The 27,309-nt window shown below is 44.7% G+C and overlaps 1 protein-coding gene across 4 annotated transcripts in view; it reads left to right on the top strand.

The window, feature by feature from the left end:
- Positions 1-27,309, top strand: part of DPP6 (dipeptidyl peptidase like 6) — an 853,145-nt gene that overhangs the window by 601,566 nt on the left and 224,270 nt on the right. For all 4 annotated transcript variants that reach the window (XM_015135214.3, XM_015135213.3, XM_015135215.3 and 1 more), the window contains exon 6: positions 5,759-5,811. In XM_015135214.3, coding sequence (XP_014990700.3) covers positions 5,759-5,811 — 53 coding nt within the window. The remainder of the gene's footprint in view (positions 1-5,758; positions 5,812-27,309) is intronic.

Below are 27,309 nucleotides of genomic sequence, written 5' to 3' on the forward strand. Positions count from 1 at the left end.
AAAGGAAGGAGCAGTTCCAGGGGAATATGGCCAGAGGTTTCTTGTTTGTTTCTTTTTCAATGAGGGAGATTTGAGTTATATTTACAGACTTAGAAGAAGTAATAGGGGAGAATGAGTGGTTAGAAATGTAAGGCAAAGTGGAGAAGTTGTTAAAGTTCAACAAGAAGCAGGAGAGTATGAGCTTAGTCTTGGAAAGGAAGATGACAGTGTTCAAAACTTCAGCCGGATTCAATTTAAAGTTTAATTAAGCAGTGAACAATTCGCAAATCGGGCAGCCTCCTGAGCCACAGTAGGTTCTGAGACTACAGTGCAGCCCCATGGTGGTAGAAGATTTATGGACAGAAAAAGGAAAGTGATGTGCAGAAAGCAGAAGCGAGGGACAGAAACAGCTGGGTTGGTTACAGCTCAATGTTCACCTTATCTGAACATGCTTCACACAATTGGCTACATTTGATTAACCAAAACTTGGTGATTGGCACAAGAGTACGCTATGATCTGTTTATACTCCACTGGTTATAATTCACGATGTGCAGAGAAACCTTTAGGCTGAACTTAAAGCATGTAAGGAGACAGCATTAGGCTAAACATGACTCAACAGTGGCTTCTTTGTAGGAGAGGAAGGATGGAGGAGAGGCCTGACTTAGGGCACTTGACCTAGGTAGAAAGAGTAGAAGATGGATTTGAGACTTAGAAAGTTACTGATTAGAAATTGGGCACCATTTGATTGAACTGGAGTAGGGGAAGCAAGGGGTCAAAGAATGGAGGCAAGGAAAACTAAATTTTCAACTCAGGTTACTGAGTACATGATGGAACTACCAACTAAGATAGGGATTATCCAAGGGGAGCAAGGTTTGGGGGCTACTGAAGAGTTCATTCTGGAGCAGATTGAGGTTTTGGTGCCTCTGAGACATAGCATGCAGTCATCTGATATACTGGTCTGTAGCTGGACCTATGGGAGTTACTGATATTTAGTAATTTTGATTATGGTTTAAAACCTCAAGAATGGAAGATTTCCTAGGGGAGGAGGATGTAAAGGGAGTAGATGGGTGGCCAAAGACAAAACTCAGTGTGCATTATGGTACTGAGATAGAACAGACCTTAGAAATCTAAAGTGTGGGTCCATCGGAGAGAAGGAGGGGAGAGGGTAGAAATTTCCTGAGTAGAGGGAAATTTTAGAGAGATAAGAAGCAGACCAAATATGAACTCACTCTGTGACAAGCCCTCAGCTTCTTTTTAAAAACTTATTGAATGCCAATGTCAACTATTTTGTGTGTGATATATTAGAAAAATAATTTGCTGAAACTGTTTTTCCATCTTGTGGTTAGTGTTTTGGGAAATAAGTTCTCATATATTCATTTTCCAGGAGAAATATTAACGTCATGGTATAGGATGAGACTAAAGTAACTCATATTCATGAACTTCTAAACAATGGGACTCTTAGAAAAATAACTAAAAGCAGCCTTACTAATTTCCAATCTTTGTATTTTTTATGAACAGAAATATTTAGTCTATTTTATTTTTTATTTTATTTGTTTATTTATTTATTTATTTATTTGAGATGAAGTCTCGCTCTGTGGCCCAGGCTGGAGTGCAATGGCATGATCTCAGTTCACTGCAACCTCTGCCTCCCGGGTTCAAGTGATTCTTCCATCTCAGCCTCCCTAGTAGCTGTGATTACAGGCACCTGCCATCCTGCCTGGCTAATTTTTGTATTTTTGTAGAGATGGAGTTTCACCATGTTGGCTAGACTGGTCTTAAACTCCTGACCTCAGGTGACCTGCCCACCTCAGCCTCCCAAAGTGCTGGGATTACAGGCATGAGCCACCACTCCTGTCCTAGAGTCTATTATTTTAAAGAAAGAAACATAAATACAACATTAACCACAGAAAAAGAAAAAGACTTTATCTCTCTCTAAGGAACACATTCTTTCAGTGAGATGCAGCTTTCTTAGTGCCTTTCTAGATAAGATAAGACATTGTACAAACGAAAACTCTTCAATTCTCACCCTTTAAACAGTTGTTTGCTTTGTGAATGCAGTTCTTTTGGCTTGTTTGAGGAAGATTTTGTGGAAGACAATGATACTTTACTGCTTCCTCTTGGAGCGGGAGAAAACTGTTTCTTTTCCTCCCACTTCCCCATTTTTTAAGGGTAGTGCTCGAGTCACACTTGCACTTCCATGCTGAAGCCTTCTATTTGCATCAGCAGTGCGTTCTGGAATCCCACTTTCACATTCCCGCACTTGGCAGACCCGGCTTCTCGGTTTTCTCTGTCTCTACTTCTTGACTTTATTCATTTTTGTTTCAGCCTTTCTTATTGGCAATTCCGTTTTCCAGATACTCTATTCTAGTCTCCATGCATACATTTTGGTTTTGGTTTGGTTTGGTTTGGGGGTTTCTTGCCTAACAGTACAAACAATTAAAAACAGTTCTCTCCTCCTCTTCCTCCTCCTCCTCATCTTCCTCCCCCCCTCCCCTCCTCCTCCTCCGCTTCCTCCTCCTCCTCCCCCTCCCCCTCCCCCTCCTCCTCCCCCTCCTCTTCCCCCTCCTCTTCCCCCTCCCCCTCCTCCCCCTCCTCCTCCCCCTCCTCCTCCCCCTCCCTCCTCCTCTTCTCCTTCTCCATCCTCTCTTTCTCCTTCTTCTCCTTCTTCTTCTTCTTCTTCCTTCTCCTTCTTTCTTCTTGCCATGGCCTTGATAGGGTTATTTTAATTGCTCTCCTCCTTTCTCATGGGCACCACCTAAAAGATACCCACAGAGCTGAACTGCAGGGGTGTGTAGTGGTATATCTAAAGATGAACGTAAAGATGTAACTCTAGGTGTTTCTTTTGGGGATGGCATAACCAGGGAATGAATTTAAATCACTGTTTCTAGATGGATTAAAGCAATGGGCCTTCAACCAAGAAAATGGCAGGTATTTTTACTTTGTGTGTTTATTCTATTTGTTGCTATCCTGAAATTTTCAGCTGACAACAGCCAACGTGGACTTCTGACTTGAGAATTACAAGATAGAAGCTTGGTTCAGGCAATTTCCAAGGGATCATTTAGAGAGAGAGACAGACCTCAGGTCAAATCCCACTTGACTTTAACTTAAATTCCTTAAGATTTTACTTTCCTACCTGTACAAATAGGATAATAAGATCTACCTCATAAAGACTAAATGAGTTCTTGCATGGTAAGGAGCTGTCAGTGTACCTAATATGTGGTACGTGCGCCATAAATACCCCCCACCGCCACCACCCACTTCAGCTCACCACTGTCACCATCTCTGGGACTTTGGACTCTTGACTGCAGTAATATCAAAGGCTTTTCTTCTGAGTGCTTTGGTCTGTGAGTGGTCCTCTCCCAGCCCCTCACCACCTCTGTCCTGATACTATTTTAACAAGGAATTTATCTGTTTGCTTTAGAAGTTGCTGGAAGTTTACAAAGAGGAAACCCAGTAGCTCAGAAGAAATGTATCTAAATCTGATTTTAAAAGTATCTGTTTTATCTGGATTTAAACTAGCTATATTACTTACCTGTTGCTATATAAGAAATTACCCCAAATTCAGTGACTTAAGACAGCCAACATTTATCATCTGACAGTCACTGTGGGTCAGGGACTCGAGACCATCTTAGCTGTGTGGCTCTGGCTCCGGGTCCCTCATGAGGCCGGCATCAAGGCATTAGCCAAGGCTGCAGTCATCCAAAGACTTGACCGGAGATGAGGAACCTATTTCCACATCCACTTACATAGCTGCTGGCAAGAAGCAGTCTAACAGGGATGAGTCTCAGACTCTCCACAGGGCTGCTTGAGTGTCCTCACAACATGGCAGCCATCTTCCTCAGAGCAAGTGGTATGAAAGACAGCAAAAAGGAAGCCATGATACCTCTTATAACCTGGCTGCAGAAGCTTAACACCATCACTGTTACTGTATTCTGTTCACTAAGTCAGCCAATACTAAAGGGTACAGAATTAGGTTCCATCTCTTCTCTTCTCTCTCCTCCTCTCCTCTTCTCTCTCTTTCCTTTATCTTCCTCTTCTCTTGCTGTGCCTCAGTTTCTTATCTGACCAAAGGTAACTTCTGTCCCCTAGGGATGCTATGAAAACAAAGTGAGATCAATCATATGAAAAGGCAGTTTTGGAAGGAGAGTTCAGAAATTCTATATAACATACTATATACCATAACCATGGAAACCTGAGATCAGCTCTGTCTAGCTTCCTGCTCTTGCATCTGAGGAAACCGTTCCAGCTCACGCAGGCATGGCTTAGTCACAGTGCCGTGTGGGTTCCTTTAATGTGTCCTCTCTGAGCACTGACCTGCTCAGACACAGGAGCCAGCACCAGGCCCTTTCTTCCTTCTCCTGGGCAAGCAGCACCACTCGTCTGACAGAAATAGCAAAAGAAGTTAAGTTCTGTGTTCCTTATTAGATTGCTATGGCAGCTCCATAAAGCTCTCCTACACAGTCCTGTCTCTTAGTGGCTGTTTCTTTACGACTAAAGTAGCACTTCCCCATCTGCCGCCCTCAAAGCTAGGGGCCCTGGGCCCCATATTTCTGGTTCAGGAGTCTCAAGATCTCTGAAAGCACCAGATTGTTGGGATTTAAGTGCTGTTGTTTATTTTTATATCTGGATCCTATTTCTCCAAATAACTCCAAGACCATTGTGATTTTCCAGAAGTTAATTCAGTGATCCAGGCTAGGTGGGGAATGGTGGTATTAGCAAATCCTACCTGTTTTCTTTGCAGGCTCATTTCCATCATTGGTGCCCCAAATGCATTTCCCTGTTCAAAGTACTCTACCTTGGATATGTCTGCCTTTGCCTCCACGTCCCTCACCTATTATCTTTAGAAAGGTGGTTTTAAATGTTGGCCACTGAACATTTAGCCACATAGGGCACCAGCTCTCAGAGGTTTCACAGGTAAAGGAGAAGGTTGGGGGAAATGAAATATGGTTCAACACAACAGAGTAATCCACACATTCTGTATGTTCAACAAGGTCTTTACTCAGGAGGCTGGCGATGAAGGATGCTAACATTTCTCAAACTGCCATCTTCTCCCTTCTTTTGGGCAACCCTCGAATTCTATTCGTGGTTATCTATGGATTGTGGAGTCATTTCCCGGCTCGGGAGGTTAGGAAAGGCATGTGAGATTTGAGGGTCACAGGAGTTTGGAAGCACTGTTTTTCTGGTTTTCTGTTACCTCCATTTTAAAGCCGTGATACTTCCAACTGCCCTTTTTCAGTAAGCTCTTATTGACTACTCTCTCGAAACTAAAAGATGCATATCCAATTGTACAGAGGGTCAAAAGTGTGCCCAATTAAGCCTGCCTTGACTTCGATATTGCAACTCACTGAAGACACACAGTGGAATTTCTGGTAGACCCTTTGCCATAACCCACAGGGAACTCTAGCTGTACATGGGTTTTACTGACCTGTTGGGTCTAGCTGACTGTGCCTGACGGTCTCCAATGACCAAGGTGTCCTCATTAGTTCTGTGCTATATTTAGTTAAGCCTGAAATCTGTGCCCCTAATTTAATCACACACCAGGTAGCCATGGAGATGACATCAAGCCTCTGGCTGCCCCATAAACCATTGCAAATGCTGAAACTAAAATAAACAAGATATGCAAATTGGCTTCCTATGTAAATAAAAGACTTTGCCTCCAGGTGTCGGGATTAACTGCTTTGGGTTCACTGATGTTTGTTCGGATTCACAGTGATTGAAAAATATCAGAGTCACAGCCTTTGTCTCAATGCCTGCTTTTTTTCCTTTTTGTCTGTTGCAGATATATCAACACTCCTATAGTGGATATTATGTCCTGAGCAAAATTCCTCATGGGTAAGAGTGTTCTTTCCTTTCTTTTAATTAGAAATCTGTAGGGCAAAGTGAAGGGTAGAACATGGACGAACTGCTTAACTCTTAGGGCGGGAAATGGCATTCCAGTTCTCATAGCCAAGGGTGCTGATATTGCGCACCTCTGGAACTCTCCCTAGATAATGACACTAAGGATGTCAGGGGGTCACTCGAGTCCACGCACTTCCCCATTTGTGAAGCCCCCTTCCTAGAGCAACTCTGCTCTCTTCCTGTGCTGGTTCCTGCGGTTGACCCTGGAGGTTTTGCAGAGCGGGGCATTCCCCTCTGCTTTGTAATCACCTGCAGCCTCCTCTGAGGCATGGTGGGGTGGCCCTCGGCCTCCCACGAGTGTTCCTGGTTATACCCACGCTGGTACAATGGAAGCCCCCCTCAGCCTACCACGTGTCATCAGAAACAAATCCGGAACATATTTATGGGATTAAGGTAAACTACTCTGGTCAGAAATTCAGCAGTGCGTTGGGAATGGGGTGGGCAAGTCCATCTCAGCAAGTGGGGTTAGCGCTGTTCTACCCATCACTCCAAGGGAGTTTCAGGGGCGTGTGTGTTCTTATTTTACGGCCTTTTCTGAGCTTGGCTGTGCTCCCAGGAGCCGGGTTTCAGTGTCTGCTTTTGACGGGGCCGCCCAGCTCCGTGCTGTTTCATGATCTCAGATTGCACTTCTAACCTCAATTGGTCTCTCAATAATGTATTGTCCGGAGCAGGAGCGAGTTTAGTTTTCAGTGCTGGGCAGACGTCCCCCACGTGACCCTCGGATGCGTGATCAGCCTCACCTTTGGAACCCAGAGCAGGAAAGACACGGGTTAGAGTTTGGTGAAACCACGTGTTGAGTCAGACACAGATGAAAAACAGTTGCAGGATGGTGAAACCACGTGTTAAGTCAGACACAGATGGAAAACAATTGCAGGACTAGGAAAGTCTGCAAAGGAGGCCTTTTTGTTGTTTTCATCTTTATTCTTCCTTTGTCTCCTCTTCCCTCGTCCTCCCCTCCCCTATTCTTACTCTCTTCTCCTGGCCTTCCTCTTCCCCACCTCAAGTTTCTGTTTCCTGTCTTCTGTGGTTTCTATTGTTGTGCTTTGCAAAGGTGAGGTGCTCAGGAAAGGTTGATAAAGAAACTGAATTGTGCTGCAGGCAGTGTCGTGTAGGCTCCTGTGAATATCTAGGTTGAGGCATCCTCATTTCCCAAGCAAATTTTAACAGCAGGAGTGTCTAAAAAGCATTGTTCCATAGGCAAGCATTAATCACAGCATGAGTGTTTATAGCTGCTGCTGTCTGTTTACGACACAGCTTAGAAGAGAGGCATGTCCTTGGAAAACAAACACGAATAAACTAATTTCATGTGGGCTTTAGACAAAGGGAAGACACATGTGGATCTTCAGCAAAATGTGACCGATAGTTTCTGTTAGATTGTTAGAAAAATGAAGCCCAAAGAAAGCAAAGATGGCCCACGTTGCAAAAATAAAGTATTCATACAAATTTTTCATTAAAAGTATGTTTTAAATAGAAACCCAAATATTCTTCAGTAAAGAGGAATTATCCTATTCTTTCACAAACTGACATACATCTTCAGAGGTCATGGCAGGCAGGACTATAATTATGCCTTGAGATTTATCTGCGCCTTCTGGGAACAATAGAATTTGTTGTAGATGATAGATATTTCATTCCATCTTATATCAATTTGTAAAACTCGAAACTCTAAAAGTGGTTGATGCCTAACGTATGGTGTTAATATTTTACTGCATCAGTCAGAATTTGGAAGAAACAGATTCTAGGAACTTGGCACAGGGGTTTGCCAAACAAGCTGGCAAAGCTCAGGCCAAGGCTCAGCTTCTGCACTTAGATACCCGGAGGCTGGTGATGATCCCCCTTGTAGATGACCTTAACATGGAGGGAGCTGCTTCTGGTGTCTTTAATAGAATCAGAGCAAGAATAATCCCCCTCGTTTATTGGTTGGCTTTCATATACCTTTATCCCTGCTCAACAACCTGCGAGAAAAGCATTCTTATTTCCATTTTAAGTGAGAGCTCCAAGAGGTCATCACCTGCCCCTCACGTCCTAGCTAGTGTATGCTGCGGCTGGAGTCTCAGCATAAGTCAGGTTGACTCGAAATCCCATGCTAGTAAAAAAAAACCTCGTGGCTCACTCCTATAATCCCAGCACTTTGGGAGGCCGAGGAGGGCAGATCACTTGAGGTCAGGAGTTTGAGACCAGTCTGGCCAACATGGTGAAACCCCATCTCTACTAAAAATACAAAAATTAGCCAGGCATGGTGGTACACACCTCTAGTCCCAGCTATTTAGGAGGCTGAGGCAGGAGAGTTGCTTGAACCCGGGAGGCTAGAGGTTGCAGTGAACCAAGATTGCACCGCTGCACTCCAGCTTGGGTGACAGAGAAAGACTCTGTCTAAAAAACAAAAAAGCAAAAACAAGCAAACAAAAAAACCCTTGAGATTCATTCAAATTTCACAATGCAGAGAACAAATGTGATAACTATAAAGATGAGATTTGTAGTGACATACGAGTTTCTCTTCTGAGGGTTCTTATAGGATTGAAAGATGTAGCAAGTGTATTTATTGGAAAACAACCTCTGGGGGTACCAAAGTCAGTGTCCCACCCTGTCACCATGTCACTGAACACAGCTCCTCTGAAGCGGCGTTGCTCAACCTCCTCAATTCTTCCTCTTTGTCATAAGACCATTTATGAGAAATTAGCCAATTAATTCATGGCAAATATTGCCAGACTCTGATTTGTCTTAATGAGACAGTGACTCTCTGAGCGGTATCTCCTTGGGTCTGGAGCTTCGTGACCTCTCGGTCATCACTGTCACCGGTGTGCGTGCTCCACCAGGTGGCAGGAGAAGAACACAGCCCGGAGCTCTAAGTCTGAGGATCTAGGTGGGTTTTGGATAGGGAGGAAAGCACAATTGTCTTTTAAAAATAAGAAAGTCCCTACTAAAATATTTAAATGTACATTATTCATATACAAGAAAACTAAGAGATTTTCTTGATTTTGAAAACACAAATCTGTACCTTTTTTACTAATTCTCATCTTTTCTTTCCTCACTCCTCCCTCTAAATTAAAGCCAGAGGCTGTGCAATCTTCAGGATGGTTTTGTCATTTATAACTTGATTTTTTTTTTTTCTTAGCTTCAGGCTTTCCAACCAGCCAGAGAAAAAGGCCTAATTAACATTCTCATGCCCTCTGATTTCTAGTGTCCTTCCATTTTGCAAATGGCAGAAGAGTTTTAGGAGGGACTCTACCTTTCCCATCCCCCTTTCAGTCCCCTGTCCCCGCTGTTAGCTTCCCTCCTTCGATGGCTGTGACCTCTATAGCTCGGGCCAGGTAGAGCTCTTTCTGCATGGAAGGCAGGAGTTGCGATGAGACTCCCAAGGCAGCTGAATTTTTATATAATTAAAAATCCATGACCTAAGGGTAGGTTTGTTTGACTTTGACATACCAAGCTTCCAAAAGTTTTATTCTTAAATTGTATCCTAAAACGACACATGACTTTTACACAAATCTATATTTTAGCAGAACCAAAGCTAGTTATTTTTAACATAAAGTGTTTCACTAAAAGTTTTTATATCAGAATTGTAATAAAATAAAGCAATCTTCCATGGTGGAGGCAAGGGTCTGTTAGGTGTTTCCAGTAAATATTTTTGTAGACTTGGCTACTGCATGACATTTTCCTGGCATGACTTTTTTTTCTAGAATTAGTTTTGCCTTTATATTTTCTTAGGGTCTAAAGCCAAAGGCAAAATTATCTATATTTATGTCTATTATCTATCTACTTAGCTCTATACGCACACATATACATAATATACACTTTTAATAGTAGTGATACCATATTTCTAAAATGTAGTCTCATATCCATTAGGATTGTTCTGAGAGACATATGGACTCTTTTTCTATAACCAAAATCAATTTGAAGAAAAATCGGTCATATTGCTTTATTGTGTAACGTTGGCCTTTAGGGGTCTGGCAAACTCAGAGCCATAATAGAATAGAAACTACTGGGTGTTCAAAGGCATTTTTTTTCATGACTGGCCGTCTTCTGTGGATATTTGCTGCTCTAACTTTGCTTACCTACTGGTAATTTTCAGGCACCAAACAAAATTGTGAAAAAATTGTGTTTCTTTAGAATTGTAGTTGACTTTTTAAAGCCACATTCTGTATCTGTGGAAATAGGACACTGAGCCATCGCTTCCTTCCACCTGGAATTGCTCTCTAAGTTTATAGACTGTGATCCAGAGGAGTGTTCTGTTTATTTAGGAAGTAGATATCTAGGTGGAGAAAGTACAGTGCCCAGTGCCAGCCTAATAGCATCATGCCAGGGAATGACTTAGGCCCTGCAGCCACACAAACCTGAACTTGAGCCCATTCTGCTGTTGACTTCTGGCTGTGTGACCTCGAGAGCTGTCCTACTTCCATAGGTCTTAGGATCCACATAAAAAGATCATCATAATAGTGCCCACTTTGGCCTGGTGTGGTGGCTCACACCTGTAATCCCAGCACTTTGGGAGGCCGAGGCAGGTGGATCACCTGAGGTCAGGAGTTCGGGACCAGGCTGGCCTGTTGCAAAACTCGTTTCTACTAAAAATACAAAATTAGCTGGGCATGGTGGCAGGCACCTGTAATCCTAGCTACTCAGGAGGCTGAGGCAGGAGAATCACTTGAACCCAGGAGGCGGAGGTTGCAGTGAGCCGAGATTGTACCATTGCACTCCAGCCTGGGAGATAGAGCAAGACTCCATCTCAAAAACCAAACCAAAACAAAACAAAACAAAATAGTGCCCACCTCATAGGCTTGTTAGAAGAATTAAATGGAATGACTGGGTGTGGTAGCTCACGCCTGTAATCCCAGCACTTTGGGAGGCCAAGTCGGATGGATCACTTGAAGTAAGGAGTTCGAGACCAGCCTGGCCAACATGGTGAAACCCCGTCTCTACTACAAATACGAAAATTACCTGAGCATGGTGAGGCTGAGGCACAAGAATCGCTTAAACCTGGGAGGCGGAGGTTGCAGTGAACTGAGATTGTGCCACTGCACTCCAGCTTGGGTGGCAGAGCGAGACCCCATCTCAAAAAAAGAATTAAGTGGAATGATATATGCAAAACACCCAGCAAAGAATTTTGCATGTAGTGAGTTATTAGTTAGTATTGTAGTATGTACCCAATATATATTTGTAGTCGTATAATTAAATATTATCAGACTTTAGTTTCTAGCCATCTTGAAAAGGAATAATATAACCCTACAATCAAACAATTCTCTTTAATAATTTTTCTAAGCTGAGGCTTGTTTCATGACACTCAGGTAATTATAATGTCTTTGTAATTTTAATTTCCCTCTTAAAAGAGGTATCTATGGCCTCAACTGTCTATAATTCTCAATACTCAATAATTTTTTTTTATTTCATCTCATTCTGACCTTCTGCAATTAACTTTTCAGCATTCTTGTTTTGCCTCCAATGGAAGCAGAAAAGATACTGTGTGAGCAAATACTTATTGAAATACTATCTAGAGCAATGAAAGCATGGTTGCTATCCTTAAGAAATTGAAATATTGTTGCAAAGGAAAGATACAGACTTATATAATAAAATGTTATAAAGTCCTTTAAATGAGTAATTTCTTTTCTTTTCTTTTTTTTTTTTTTTTTTTTTTTTTTTTTTTTTTTTTTTTTGAGACAGAATCTAGCTCTGTTGCCTAGGCTGAAGTGCAGTGATGGGATCTCAGCTCACTGCAACTGCCACCCGCCAGGTTCAAGCAATTCTCCTACCTCAGCCTCCTGAGTAGCTGGGACTACAGGCGCGTGCCACCACTCCTGATTAATTTTTTGTATTTTCAGTAGAGACGGGGTTTCACTGTGTTAGCTAGCATGATCTCGATCTCCTGACCTCGTGATCCACCCGCCTCGGCCTCCCAAAGTGCTGGGATTACAGGCGTGAAGCGAGGATGTTTAACACTGCACACCAAAGAAGGAGGAGAGGGTTGAAGGCGTCACCGTCATAAACAATCTCAAGAAGGAAGTTTGACTTGAACTGAGCCTCATAGTTGAGTTTTTGTTTGTTTGTTTGTTTACTTTTTAATAGATGAAGACAGGAGGGAGATACTCCAGGCAGGGTAAAACATGAAATGAACTTGACCTTTGCATGAGCCAACACTTCCTAGAATTAATGAGGTGCCCGACCAGGCTGCTGCTGGAGTGTTCACATGGGACTCAGCGTGGGCAGGCATAGGGTTAGGTAGGTTTTAGGAGGTACCTAGAGTGCAGACAACTGAAACACTCAGTGTTTAAAACCCAGTGGTATTGGTCTTTACAATAAGAACATAGCAACCTTTCTGAGCAGAAGAGGAATGTGATGAAAACAGTAGGCTCAAATTAGTTTTGTGCTTATGTACAGCACACACTGAAGAAAAAAGAAGATCAGAATTGTGGATTCAATCAGCAGCCAGGTTGGAACGGTGTAGAAACCTGGCTACACAATGTAGAAACCACACTAATGGTGATTATGAGTAGCTGGCGTTCTATTGGAAAAGGAAGACAGATTTCAAGTGTTTATATTCCATGTCCTTCTAATTAAATCTGTGGCAGCCTGGGCTCCTTGTGAGTTGAGCCTGGTGCCATCCTGAGAGGTCTCTCTACCATGAGCAGTCCGTAGGTAGCGAGTTCAGGAGGGCAGCCGTGAGGATTCTCAGCACCCGTGTTGGTTAGCGCATTCCTTTCCAGCCCTTTCTTCCTGTGTGTGAGTCTCCAGGGCCCAGCTGCTGCACACACGGAGACAGGCTTTGCCTCTGCAGAGCAAGTTACCTTCACGGCTGCCAGAAGCTGCAGGACTAGGATTGTGTATGTAAACTGGGGAAGCACCAGTGTGAAGCAAAAATGCAGGAGAGATCTTCTTAAAATGGCTTTTTTTTTTTTTTTTTTTTTTTTTTTAAGATACAGAGTCTTGCTCTGTTACCAGGTTGGAGTGCAGTGGCGCAATCTCAGCTCACTGCAACCTCCACCTCCCGCGTTCAAGCAATTCTCCTACCGCAGCCTCCTAAGTAGCTGTGACTACAGGTGCACACCGTCATGCCTGGCTAATTTCTTTTGCATTTTAGTAGATACGAGGTTTCACTGTGTTGCCCAGGGTAGTCTTGAACTCCTGAGCTCAGGCAATCCACCCGCCTTGGCCTCCCAATAAAATGGCATTTTATGTGTCTCTACCATGGTATTGAAGAGGGGAGAATTCCACTGTTACTTGGTTTTATGGATTTTCAGAACTGTGAACAACTCATACATCTGCCTGTAAGACTTGGTCTCAGCCATTTCTCCCTCCCCCTTCTCCCTTCCCCTCCTGTCCTCCTTCCATCCCTCCTTCCTGCTGAAATCCAGACTTCTAGTAACCATCACAAAAAAAATGGACTTTAGAGTCAAGGAGATCTGGGCATAAATCCCCAGTCTTCCTTTCTACCTCTGTAGTCATGGAAAAGTTACTTTGCTCCTCTGGGCACACTTACTCCATCCATATATTAATTGCCTAATGCATGGGGTTTATGGTGAAGTTTCTATGAAACACTGTATGATGAGGTGGTATCTCTAAGGGCCTGCTTTGGTTCATAGAAAATACTGAGGGCTCTATTCATGGTGGGCACCAAGACCTTCCATAATATAGCCAAATCTAATTAGCCACCCTTTGTCAAATTTCCCTAAATTTGGGACAGAAAATAAATCTCATACTCACTGTTAACTCTGGCCAATTGACAGTGTCTTCCTGGAGCTCTAAATTTAAAAACAGACTAAAACCATGCCCAGGCTCTTTAGGAAACAATGCCATAATCAGTGAGTTTTGCCTCTGAGGTTTGTATTCTCCCATCCGGCCTTGTAAGAATGAATCACATCATACAGTGCGTCCAGTCATTGCTCCCAAACACGGAATGTGTTTCTGGTTGTCCACACCTCTATTGACTTCATTCTACTCCCCACCACACATGCCCCTTCCCACACATGCGCACTACAGAAATGTCCTGGTCATTGTGCCTCTTGTACTCAATTCCTTCTGACCCTTCAAGCCACAGCTCCAAAACCTCCTCCTCTAAAAAATCTCTGAATGCCAAGAGTCAGAACTGCTTCTCATTTCACACTAGAATTTATTGTTGTGTTAAATGGCTACTTCCATTGTTGTAGATAGAATTTTTCTAAAGGGGATGTTTAGGAATGCTTTCGATATCCATGTATTACTTGACTTCTTTCTCTCCATCGTTCTAAGATGTCAGAGAGAGGAGTTGGGTGGGAAGGGTGTGGACTCTGCCTGTAATACCAGTGGCTGTTGCGCAGGGTGACACTGTGACTTTGAATGGCAAAAGTGGAGAAAGAGGCTGCACCAACAGGTCATATTCTCTTTCTGGGTGCAGGTCTCAGATAACAAGCCGAAGGTCGTCAGTGGCTGGAATACCATCGGCCACCTGCAAAGGGAGTCATTGCAGCTACTCTTTTCAGTGGACTCATTTACCTCCCTCAGAGACTTTCTTAGCAAGTCTAAAAGATTTTCAAACAAACAAGTCTCTTTGAAAATGAGGTGAAAATGCACAGGAGTCATCATTTGGTCAGGCTCCTTGTTCATCTTAAACTCTACACCCATGTCTCTGGTTCGTGATACGGGGGGACCCCATACATGTTGGTTGATCATTAGAGGAAATGAATTAAGGAACTAAGCCATATTGAGGAGCAAGAATGTGTATGCTGGGGCCCCACCCCAAATGGGTTATACTAGAACCTCTGAGGAGGGAACCTCAGGATGGCTTTGAAGGCTCCTTGGGTGATTTTGGTGTCCAGCTGGGGTCATCTGGCCTGCTCACCCCTTTAGTTGCTGCCCTTGATAAGTGACACCCAGGATTGTCATGGGAGCTGAGAAATAACACTTCTGTCTCTGAATATGCCAGCAAAGTTTCCCCTCAGGCATTAATCTCCTTGTCCACTCAAGAAACTTGGAGAAATAAGGGTCGATCTCAGATTAACTGTGTTCTTGGGGATTTACTTAATGATATTCAGTAGAGGGGTTAGAGTATCAAAGTTTGCAGCATGGAGGAGATGTGGCAGAGCCGGCTCTTCCGGGGTCTATCCACGTCAAGGGGCACCGGACGTTGGTTGTTATTCTGTTCCTGAGCCTGGCCAACTTCACGTTTGCGCTGGGCTCCCTCTAGTGAGGTCCAGTCTTACATCCTCCTTAACTGTGGATGTTTGCCCTGGGGGGAGTCTGTGCTTCAGACAGACACGCCACATGTTACAAGTCACCGCATCTAAAATGGAAGGTGTTTTGTTTGTTTATTTATTTTTAAATGTTGGCTGTTGGTCACTTTCTTGTGTTGAAGAATCGACACGCGTGTTGAACCAGCCATTAATCTCCTGGGAGAGAGCTGTTGACATCCTGGAGGGTGACACTCTTCCTGCTTATGGATGTTAAAGAGAAAGGCCCGTGTCTCCCTGGGAGGCCAAGCCTGGTTCATGTGTGTGCTGTGCTGTGTGTTCCTTCTCCCCACACAATCACTGAGCCCGGCCAGGTGCAGTGGCTCACGCCTGTAATCCCAGCACTTTGGGAGGCCGAGGCAGGCGGATCACCTGAGGGCAGGAGTTTGAGACCAGCCTGACCAACATAGTGAAACCCCATCTCTACTAAAAGTTTGAAAAAAAAAAAAAAATTAGCCGGGCGTGGTGGTGAGTACCTATAATCCCAGCTACTTGGGAGGTACAGGCAGGAGAATTGCTTGAACTCTTGAACCTGCGAGGCAGAGGTTGCAATGTGTCAAGATCGTGCCATTGCACTCTAGCCCGGGCAACAAGAGCAGAACCATCTAAAAAAATAAATAAATAAAAAATAAATGACTGAGCCCCTTGCAAATGCCAGGCCTGATGCGAAGCATAGGGATGGATAGGGAAAGGCCCCACCTGTCCCTTGCTGTCTGGTTTATTTTGTTTTGTTTCTACATCACCTCCTCTCTCCCCTGTGCTCCTGCAGAGGGTTGAACACAAATCCCCCTACCGTGTCTGCACTGGGGACATTGGCCTACGTCAAACATCTAGGGCAGCCTCAGCCAGGAAAGGGCATCACTCAAAGAGAGGGAGCAGGTCAGTCCGGATGGTGGTGGGAAGAGCACACACCAACACCAACTGTGTGTATATGATAAGTTTATTGGGGTACAATTTACTTCTAATAAAAATCACCCTTTGGGCCGGGCGTGGTGGCTCACACCTGTAATCCCAGCACTTTCAGAAGCTAAGGCGGGCAGATCACAAGGTCAAGAGATCAACACCATCCTGGCCAACGTGGTGAAACCCCATCTCTTCTAAAAATACAAAAATTAGCTGGGCGTGGGGGGACACGCCTGTAGTCCCAGCCATTTGGGAGGCTGAGGCAGGAGGATTGTTTGAACCCAGGAGGCGGAGGTTGCAGTGAGCCAAGATCACGCCACTGCACTCCAGCCTGGCAGCAGAGGGAGACTCCATCTCAAAAAAAAAAAAAAAAGAAAAGAAAAAGAAAAAAGAAAACAAATTTTTTTGAAGGCATCATTTAGTAACTTTTGACAAATAGGTGCAATGACATAAGTGCCCCACAAACAAGACTCAGGGAGGTTGCACCTGCCCAGAGCATCCTCCGTACCCTCCACCCAGGCGAGCACTGCCATGCCATCTGTCCCACACTTTTGCCTTTCCTGGAATGTCGTGTTGAGGGAGTTGTAGAGTGTGTTACCTTCTACAGCTGGCCTCCTTAGCATAATTGCCTTTGAGATTCACCCGTGTTGTGGCAGGTGTCTGCATTCATTTGTTTTTCCTTGCTGAGGAGTGGTCTGTTGCATGGATATCATAATGTGTTTCTTCACTCAACATTTCATTGATATTTGAGTGTTTCCAGTTCGGGGCTAGTATGAATAAAAGTGCTGTGCGCATTTGCACACAGATGTTCATCCGACGTGTTTTCCTTTCTCTTGGGTGAATACCTAGAAGTAGAATTCCCAGATCATAAGTAAATGCACCTTTAATTAGATTCAAAACTGCCCAACTGTCTTCCAAAGTGGCTGCACCATTAAGAACTCTGCCTTTTTCTTAACTCATTACCCCAGGACTGACTTTTTTGACCCTCTGCCCTCTACCCGGTCACTGTGCATGGCAGGTGGAATCCACCATGCCCGGGGGTGGCTCCGACTGCCGCTGTGGGGAGGGGCATTGGTGCTCACTGCACATAGATCTGCACCCTCCATGCCAGACCGTGCCAGCCTTTCTCTACCTGGCACCTGGGGCCTCTGGGTGACGGTGTCCGACCTGCAGGAGCAGCAGCCTGACTGTGCCATCTCTCATCCCTCCAAATGATCTCTCTCTGGCACTTTGTAAATGACACATCAGCAGTGAAGACAAATAGGGAATAAGAGGCAGGAGATGAGACAGACACTCCCTGATGGAGCGGATTCCACGTGGCCCTGGGCACTCACCTCAGGAGTGGTTGAGAAAGCCCAGTTCCTGCTTGCTCCATGAAGTCCTCACTCCTTGGACAGAGTTTGGAGAGAAGGAGTTTTTTTTTTTCAATAACTGCCCCCCTTGGTAGTCCTCCTAAGGAAGAACAAAAGAAATAAAACAGATTCAAAACTGTTGGCCTGCGCAGCCATTCATGCCTATAATCCCAGCATTTGGAGGGGTCAAGGTGGGAGGATCTCTTGAACCCAGGAGTTCGAGACTAGCCTGGGCAACATAGCAAGCCCCCCATCTCTACAAAAATACAAATTAAAAAATTAGTCAGAAATGGTGGCACGTGCCTGTGATCCCAGCAACTTGGGATGCTGAAGTGGGAGAATCATGTGAGCCCACCAGGAGGTCAAAGTTGCAGTGAGCTCTGATTGTACCATTGCACTCCAGCCTGGGCAACAAAGGAAGGAAGGAAGGAAGGAGGGAAGGAAGGAAGGGAGGGAGGGAGGGAGGGAGGGAGGGAGGGAGGGAGGGAGGGAGGGAGGGGAAAGAAAAAGAAAAGAAAAAAAGAAAAAAACCACAAAAAACTGTGCGTATCCCAGTAGCTTGCTTCTGGGCTGGGTCTGTCTGTTGCCTAAAGGCTTTGAAAAAGAGCACAGAGCCATCTGCACTTGGACATCCTGGTGACGTGGCCTAACTTCTGACATTTGGGTCCTACAAAAGAAGATAAGCCGTGGTGTGTCCTTACTGAGAAGGCCTTAATTCCCAAGTGAGGGCTGGCAAACCCAACAGCACAGCACTCAGAGGAGAAGACACAGTTGTTTATTGAGTCGAGCTCTCTGACTTCCCAGGACCCTCAGCTCAGCCATAGCACAGTGTTATCAGGATATCAGACGCCCAAGGGCAGTGCTGACATGCAGCCTGCCACTGTGGCCACAGCACTTGGGTTAAAAAGAAACCACACAAAATTCATGTTTCTGCTGGTCCAGACTAGAAATTAATTCAACCCTGGCCTGTAGCAGCTGTCTTTTCTACATCCAACTGGATGCATGAAGGCAGTCCTACCTGGTAGGGGGAGGTTGGAAGGATGAGAACTGTCTACAATTAACCTTTTCATTAGCACAGAAAATTTAGACAACCAAGGTCCCAGTTTCTCATGTGAAGGTCAGTTTCTTACATCTCTGCATACATCCTAACTGATTCACCACACCATTGCCCGAAGGTACATTTCTATTGGTTTTTCGAAATGCTAAGAGGCGCTCTCAGGCAGTATTAATGTATGCACTTATGACTTCATGGGTGCCAGTACTGCACTAGGTTCCAGTCTAGTACTAGGTTCTAGTACTGCACTAGGTACTAGCACTGTACTAGGTACTAGCACTGCACTAGGTACTGTGGATTTGAGGGGTCAGGGGAGAAGGAAACCATTCTGATTGTCAAGGAATTTCCTATATGGTTACAGAAACCACATTCATTAGAGAATGAATAAATTCCCTTTGTGCTCCTATTAGACTATATAAGAACTGTACAATGCAATGTCCTGGGGTTGCATGAGTATAGTTTTAAATCAACTATATCTGCAGCCTGTGAAAAATCTATTCCCCTTTTTCCTAGTTGCAGTTCACTCCCCAGTTTCTCTGCACCCTACCGCGATGAGACCTCCCCTTCCATAGGCTAAACTAAACCCCAAGCAGTGTTGGCTGTGAATGATATGAGCACCACGCCGGAGCTAGGGTCAACTGAGTCAGGAGAAGAATCCTTTGCAGTGCTGCAGGGCCCTAATTGTGTCAGGTCTTTTGCCCAAATTAGCATGGCTGAGGATCGGCTGCTGCTTCTAACACAGTCTAGAAGGACTGAGCCCTGTCTCCAAATTGCTTCGGCAACATTACTCATTCTCAGCACGACTCTGGTTTCCGCCGTCCCAGTTTACAGATGGGCAGCCTAAAGGGAAAGGATGAGATGGCTAAACTGAAAGTCACAAAGGAAATCCCGGGCCAACCTCACCCCCCCGCACCGAGGCTTCCTCCAGCTGCGGTCTGCACCCCCACAGCCCCAGCATGCTGGTCGGTTTTCTCCAAGAATTGGAAACCTTTTCCCAGAGCACCCTCATAGAAAGCCGTACTCCGAATAACAAGATGGTTTCAGGCCTTTTTCTAATCATAAGCCCCCAGATTAGATAAGATCAACATGAAAGTCTCAGATATGCCTTAGGAATTTAAAGGAAGGACAGAAAAGGTTGAAATCTGTAGTGCGTGGAAGAGGAGATGGCATGATCAGGATAATGTCCTGAGAATTAGTAGTAGAATCTTACAATGAAAAAGGGAGCTCCTCCACAGGCTCCCAACACATCAGCTGGTGATTATGCCCGGCACCAGGATGCCGGAGCAAGGCAGAGCCACTGGAACGCGTCCTCGCCTGCGCCCTGCTCTGCTTATTAGACATGGCATCTAAATCACTTTTGCTCCAAAGGCATTTTTTTCCCTATACTGTTCATTCTTATTGTGCTTTCTAATTCATTACTTTTTTTTCTCCTACCTGAGCTGTTGGAGATTTAGTGTTGACTGGCTTCTCTGTGTTTTTCTTTAGTCTAATTCATTATCACTAAGTCTGTGTTTTTGTGTGTGTGTGATCAATATACACACTTAGATTGGTTTAAAATAATTCCGTGGAGAGCCTCATTAGTGTCCTCGGATAATAGACGCAGCTCTCTGGGAGAAGGGAGAGTTCATCAGGGACCACGCTGACAGAGCCCACGGCGCACCTCCCTGCATGTGTGTTGAACATGCTAGAACATGCATGTGTATGTTGTCAGGTCCTCAGGCTGCATGAAGCTGCTGCGCGTGCAGCCTGTCCCTTCTGTGTCCCCGCTGTTCGTACTGAGCGCTGTGAGAACCCGCTGCGTCAGAGTGCAGCTCACTGAGACCCAGACGCAGCTTGGTTCTCAGTCTTCTGCATGTTTTTCACACCACTTATGTTTACTGAAACTACATCTTGAGTTGAGTGTTTGGGCAATTTGTTCTCGAGGCCAATGAGGGCAAACTCCCTGAGTCAGAAACTCCCTGAGTCAGAGCTGATGCCAGTGAACTGGTTGAGAAAGTGGAAAACATGGGAAAGAGGCTGAAAGAACGCTCTGAGTGGGAAGAGAGGAGGGAGCACCTGTTAGAACTGGCTTCGTTCATGTCTATTCATTCTTTAAAGGGCTTCTCTTTGTCCTTCATAAACTCCAGTGTTCCCCTGTCTCACAGGCTGGGGTCTCACTGCTCTTGCCACAGGCCAAAAAGAAATAGCAGATTTCCTCTTGGCAACTTTTTTTGTTCTGTAATGGGATTTTACTGAAAGGCAGGAGGAAAAAGCCCTTGAGGTGACCAAAAGCTTGTTTTTAATGCATATGATGTAAGGTGAAAGCTTTAGGAAGGTAAACAGAGCTTGGCATGGTGGCACAAGACTGAAGTCCCAGCAGCTTGGGAGGCCAAAGTAGGAGGATGGCTTGAGACCAGGAGGTTGAGGCTGCAGAGAGCTATGACTGTGCCAGTCTACTCCAGCGACATAGTGAGACCTTGCCTCTCAAAATAGGTAGGCAGATTGATAGATTGACTGATAGATAAATGATAGATAGATGATTGATAGATAGGTAGATGGATAGATGACAGACATATAGCTAGATAGATAATAGATAGATCAATCCATGGATGATAGATAAATAGGTAGATAGATAAATGATAGATAGATAGATAGATAAACAGATCAATCCATTAATGGATAGATGATAGATAATAGACTGATTGATTGATAGATGATAGATAGACTGATTGGCTGAGATACGATTGATAGATAGAAAATAAACCTTTTTTTTAGTTTATTCACAAAGTGGCACAAGCATCATCTCATTCCATTTTAGAACATTTCACCCCCACCCCCAAATTATGCTTTAGTGTTTAACAACCCCCCACCAAAACTCACCTCTGTTTCCCTCTCATGTCTTCATTTTGCAGAGTTTGTTGAGCACTGGTCTTGATATTAGGTTTACGGTGACAGAGAAGACACAAGCTCCCTTTTATTACAAAGATTCCATTTCCATGTGACTATTTACTACTGTCAGTCCTCCATATCCAAGGGTTCTGCATCTGCGGATTCAAGCAACCTCCCTTGGATCAAATACTTGAAGAAAAGAAATGGATGGTTGCATCTGTACTGAATTTGTACAGGCTTTTTTCCTTGTCATTATTCCCTAAATGATACAGTATCACAGCTATTTATATTCGCACTTATATTGAATTAGGGATTATAAGTAGTCTAGAGGTGATTTAAAGAATACTGGAGGATGTGCTTACTTTATATGCAAACACCACACATTTTATATCAAGGACTTGAATATCTGTGGATTTTGGTATCTGCAGAGGTGTCCCAGAACCAATCTTCACAGATACCAAGGGATGACTGTGCTCTTATTTGTGATCATATATGTTAAAAGTGTCCCTCTGAATTAGAGAGGGAAGCTGTCACTAATATTTTAGAACAGGCCACCCTGATCAGTCTTTAGTGAGTGGAGCATCTCTGCCTGAAAACATCTATATGCAAATCTTTTTTTTTTGTTGCCCAGGCTGGAGAGCAGTGGCACGATCTCTGCTCACTGCGACCTCCCCCTCCCAGGTTCAAGCGATTCTCCTGCCTCAGCCTCCTGAGTAGTTGGGATTACAGGTGCCCACACCCAGCTAATTTTTGTATTTTTAGTAGAGACGGGGTTCCACCATGTTGGTCAGGCTGGTCTCAAACTCCTGACCCTTCTGATCCTCCTGCCTTGGCCTCCCAAAGTGCTGGGATTACAGGCGTGAGGCACCGTGCCTGGCCCAAGTGTTTCATTAGGAAAGGAACTTCAGATACACCACAGAGTGTGTGGAGAAATTTTAAAATTACTAATGGGGTATGTGCTCAAACATTGGCCCCTAAGGAAGCATTTATGCCCATGAGGATTCCTGCCCTCAAAAATTTAACTGTGTCATTTAGATACACACAAAAAATGGTACTATGAATATTTCAGTGCTGCATGAGTTTAAGGTATTACTGACCCTAGCCATTCAGTGATTGGAGATTACACTAGACCTACTTATTAATCCACCCATCCATTAATTAATTATTCAATTAATATTTATTGAGCATCTACCATGTGTCAGGTTCCCTTTTAGAACTGCAAGTGTATCATACATTTTTATATTACCCACCATGCTAAGTGCATAGGAAGACTCAGAAAACACGTATGATTAGACACTGAGAATGCTATGTTTTGGTGCCTTTGGTCATAAAATGTTAGGATCCAGAAAAGCAATTGTTAGCTTTGCCCCTTAACTCCCAAATGCTGTTGTTGTTCAGAAGCTTTTCAGTCCCTCAAAATCATTTAGGAAGATAAATGAGTAAACTTTGCAGCACTAATTTACTCTTCAAATTTCAACATGATTTATGCCCTGTTTTGTTTATTGCTCAAATAAGCAAAATCGGAATGGATTGTGTGATTATTTTAAAATATAGTTAAGTCCAGATCACTTTATTCTTCCTGCATCATTTCTTTAATCTATCTCTACCCAGGAGATGATCCATCACCGAGCCTGCAGGAGTTCGTTAAAATAAATGAATAAATAAGAAGAAAGAAAGAAAAATGAAGGAGGGCCACTAAGTAGCCCCCAAATAAATCACTGTACACCTTCCTGCATTCTCTTTCTCTCTGCCTGTCTTCCTCTCTCTCACACACACCTCTAAGAATTTCAGAAGAATCCAGGACATGCTGGAAAATCATTTGATGCGGGGAATTGGGGCTTAAGCCGAGTGTGCTGCCGTGGCCTCCATGTGCGAGGTGGGGCCGGGCACTTCTGCAGGAAGCTGGCTGGGGCCAGAAGCCCGTGGGGTGGACAGGGCAGCAGGTCAGGTCAGCTCCCCAGGGTTTGCCTCTGCCTTGCCCTCTGAGGGTCTCCACTTTGTCCCTTCAGGCAGTTGGAGATATTTCCCCCTTTGATTAAATGTTCACACAGATGCTGGCCCTGAGCAAGTCGCTTTGGGCCTTGGTGGAACCGGGAAATGAAGGGACATTCGCTTCCTATGGCTGCGGTGAGAAATCGCCACAAACTTCGTGGCTTAAAACAACAGAAATTGCCCCTCGCAGTTCTGGAGGCCAGAGACGTGGACACAGTTGAAATGACAGTGACAGAGAAGGGTGTGGAAGAGAGGAGCGGGGCGGCAGTCATGCCCAGGACACTGACTTTTAAAGGGTGGTCAGAGAAGATCCCACAGGAGATGAGGACCAGAGAGGGAGGTGAGGGGAGAGCTGGGACAACGGGCGGTCCTGAACATCGAGACAGAGAAGCAGCGGCGGAACCGTGGGCAGGCCCAGGACGGGGAGGCCACGGTCTGTGGCACCTCGATGGACACAGAAGATCTTAAGAGAAGCAATTTCAGTTTCGAAATGGATGGAAGCCATATTGCAGTGGGATAGGGACAGGGGAGGTCAGAAAGTGGCCCTCGGATTTGGACCAGTCACTGGGTTGGACCAAGACCGGTAGGGGTTGGACTGATGATGGGTGGAGAGGCTGCGTGGGAGGCGGTGCTCATGGGTGGGTGGAGAGGCTGCGTGGGAGGAGGTGCTCATGGGTGGGTGGAGAGGCTGCGTGGGAGGAGGTGCTCATGGGTGGGTGGAGAGGCTGCGTGGGAGGAGGTGCTCATGGGTGGGTGGAGAGGCTGCGTGGGAGGAGGTGCTCATGGGTGGGTGGAGAGGCTGCGTGGGAGGAGGTGCTCAGAGGTGGGTGGAGAGGCTGTGGGGGGAGGTGCTCATGGGTGGGTGGAGAGGCTGCAGGGGGGTGAGGTGCTCATGGGTGGGTGGAGAGGCTGTGGGGGGAGGTGCTCATGGGTGGGTGGAGAGGCTGCAGGGGGGGAGGTGCTCATGGGTGGGTGGAGAGGCTGCGGCGGGGGGGGGAGGCTGCGTGGGAGGAGGTGCTCATAGCTGGGTGGAGAGGCTGCCTGGGAGGAGGTGCTCAGAGGTGGGTGGAGAAACTGCCTGGGAGGAGGTCCTGGTTGTCTGCATTTCCTTTGGGAGAACAGCTTTAGGGAAAGGAAGGAGACTGGTGGAGCAAAATCCCAGAGGCTGAAGCAGCGTAAAAGTCTATCCTCCGTGGAGAAACTTGCAGGAGCCAAAAGCACAGATTCTCAGTGAAAAACACCAACCTGAAAGGCTGTACTTTGTATGATTCCGGCTATGTGACGTTCAGGAAAAGGCGGACTTACGGGGGCCGTAAGCAGAGCTGTGCTTGCCAGGGTTTGGTAGGGGGGGAAGGATGAATAGGCAGAGCACACAGAGGTGCAGAGACCCAAAAGATGTCTGTTTGATCAGGTGCAAGACAGATGGATTTGTCACAACCCAGAGAACACACAGGCAAAGGGTGAACCCTAATGTCAACTATGGGACTTAGTTAAAAATGACGTTTCAATATTGGTTTACCAACTGTACCAAATGCACCACACTCATGCAAGATGTTTGTAATTTGGAAAACCGAGGGCAGGGGAAGAAGAAGGATATGGGAGTTCTCTGTAGTTCTGTTCAGTTTTTCTCTAAACGTGAAACTGCTCTTAAAAAAATTAAGCTTATTAATTAGAAAATAGTAATAAATAATAAAAGTTTACCAGGAAGGTAAATGGAAAGGAAAGTATTTGATAGTTCTAGGCTGGAACAAAAAAGGAGGTACAGGAGGAAGTGCTGGCCGAGACGGGAAGGGGATGCCTGGTCACTGGAGACTGAGAGGAGGGAGGAGCAACAGGTACTTCAGTGTGTTCAGGAGGAAGCACGTCTTTCTGCAGGGAAACAGGGAATCTGGGCCAAGCTGGAGCCTCCCAGACGCAAAGGCTGAGAGTGAGGCTGATGGAGAGGGAAGCCCTGTAGGCAAAAGGGAGAGGGAGTGGGAGTGGGTGTGGGAGGGAGAGCCTTCAGTGCCCCTCTGTGTGCCCCACACCTCCTTGTCCCTTTAGGGTAAGGAGGCAGTAGGTACAAGGGGGATGTGAGGAGAGCAGGAAAGATTGGAATTGGCATTGAGGACAGACGTGTCTCACACCTCTGGGTGGTTGTAATGATGGGAATGGTTAGTGGCCAGCTGAGGTTGGAGACATTGCATTTGTCATTCTCAAAGGTCAAGGTGTTGATGTGGAGGAGGTAGATTCAGCATAAAACCCAAGTTGGGCATTTGCTAGTCTGGGCAGAGAAGGAGTTGTGTGAGGAAAGCGATTCAGTAGGGGATCGGAGCAGAGGATGAACGACCACCAAGTGGCTCATCAAAAAGGGAATTCCCACAGTGGAGAAGAAGTTGGAAAAATCACTCTCAAATCCTCTTTTAACTTGAAAGGAAAAGTATCTGATACCCTGCAGGAAATCGAATTCCAATGCAAAAATGTAAGTTCCTTTCATAGGAACAGATGTGGAGAATATGATTGAGGATTGAGACCCTAAACCCGGTCTCCCACCTGACACAGGGATTGAGCCCATTTGTTTTTTGCTACAGAGTTCCATGGAGTAAATTTGTCCCAATATCTGACATATTACTGGGCCTTTAAAGGAAATTACACATAGTTGTTGTAATAACATTTTATCAATAATCAACCATCGATCCTTTCTAATTAAGTGAAGGGTTAAGGGAACACACACATACATCTACACATTCACATATATGTGTTGTGTGTATTATATTGCATGGTCAAATTATTTACCAGTTTATCAATGAATAAACCAGCATTTATGGAATATCTGCTAGGAAGTTCTGTGCTACCTATTTTCACATACAACAGATTATTGATTCCAACCCTATGAGGCAAACATGATTATTCTCATTTTATACAGGGAAACAAACTTGGATCCAGTTACTCTCTTGCCCCAAGCCCTTTGCTCCTAGTGGCAGGATTCAGAATTAAATTTAGAGCTTCTTGGAATTCTTTCCATGACTTCACAGCTTCCTGCCCATGAGGGGCATCCTGGTGTTTTTGAAGACAGATTGCCACCACTCACTTCTGGTATCTTGGAGTCGTTTGTTTAACTTATAGAGACTGAGAAAGATGGAGAGGTTGAGAGAGTCACTAGCTAGCAAAACGAAAATAATTACCTCTTTGGACTATGCTAGAGTTTATAAATTAATAGCCATTGTTTCTCTTGAATTTCACGACCATTCTGTAGGAGGAGGGTAGCTATTGTCCCCATAGGAGAAAATAAGACACAGAGAGTTGCTGAAGGCCGTGGGATCCATACATCGTAAGGTTGGGACTAGGGTGCAAACCTTTTGATTCCTAGGGTGGTTCTGTGGAAACTCCTGTAAAGTGTTGGTGGTGAGGGAAGGGAAATGCATCTTAGCTTATGGAAGAAGTAAAGGACTCCTTGAGCACAGGTGAGCACAGGTAATAAAATCGGAATTAGTGAATCACATGGCGTATTGGCCCTAGTGTTCATGCAGTCTTGCAAGGCACTCCATATTATTTCCAGTTAGCATTTAAGGGAATTTACATCTGTCATATCAAAGAAAAGTTAATCCCCTGCTGTTTCTGAATATCTTAGACACCTACTGGAAATCACAATCTAACAAACTGAATTTCAATATTAAGTAAGGCAATGGAGTTTAAGTCTTTCTGATCCCCCACTCTGTCCTCTGTGCTTAGAAAATTCCAAATAAACACAGGTAAAGTGAATTTGTTAGGCTTGTCTCTAAACTTGCAAAAGGATCTTTGCTGAGAGCCACCTCTAGAACCTACCTTTATTTACTAATTTATTTGTTTGTTCATAGGCACATATTGAGGGCCTGTGCTATGCTACGTATGGAATTTTTTTTTTCAGTTATTAAAATCAAGATCACAGTATGTTGGAAGGGAAATTATCTGACTTTTCATTTCTATTTAGGACAATTTTTATAGCCAATGAGATATAAGCTATGAAATTCTTTTTTTAAAGCTTTTTATTTTGAATAATTGTAGACATAGAAAGGTTGCAAAAATAGTGCAAAAACAATCCTGTATTTCTCAT

The sequence above is a fragment of the Macaca mulatta genome, chromosome 3, assembly GCF_049350105.2.
Source record: "Macaca mulatta isolate MMU2019108-1 chromosome 3, T2T-MMU8v2.0, whole genome shotgun sequence".
NCBI classification, from domain to species: Eukaryota; Metazoa; Chordata; class Mammalia; order Primates; family Cercopithecidae; genus Macaca; species Macaca mulatta.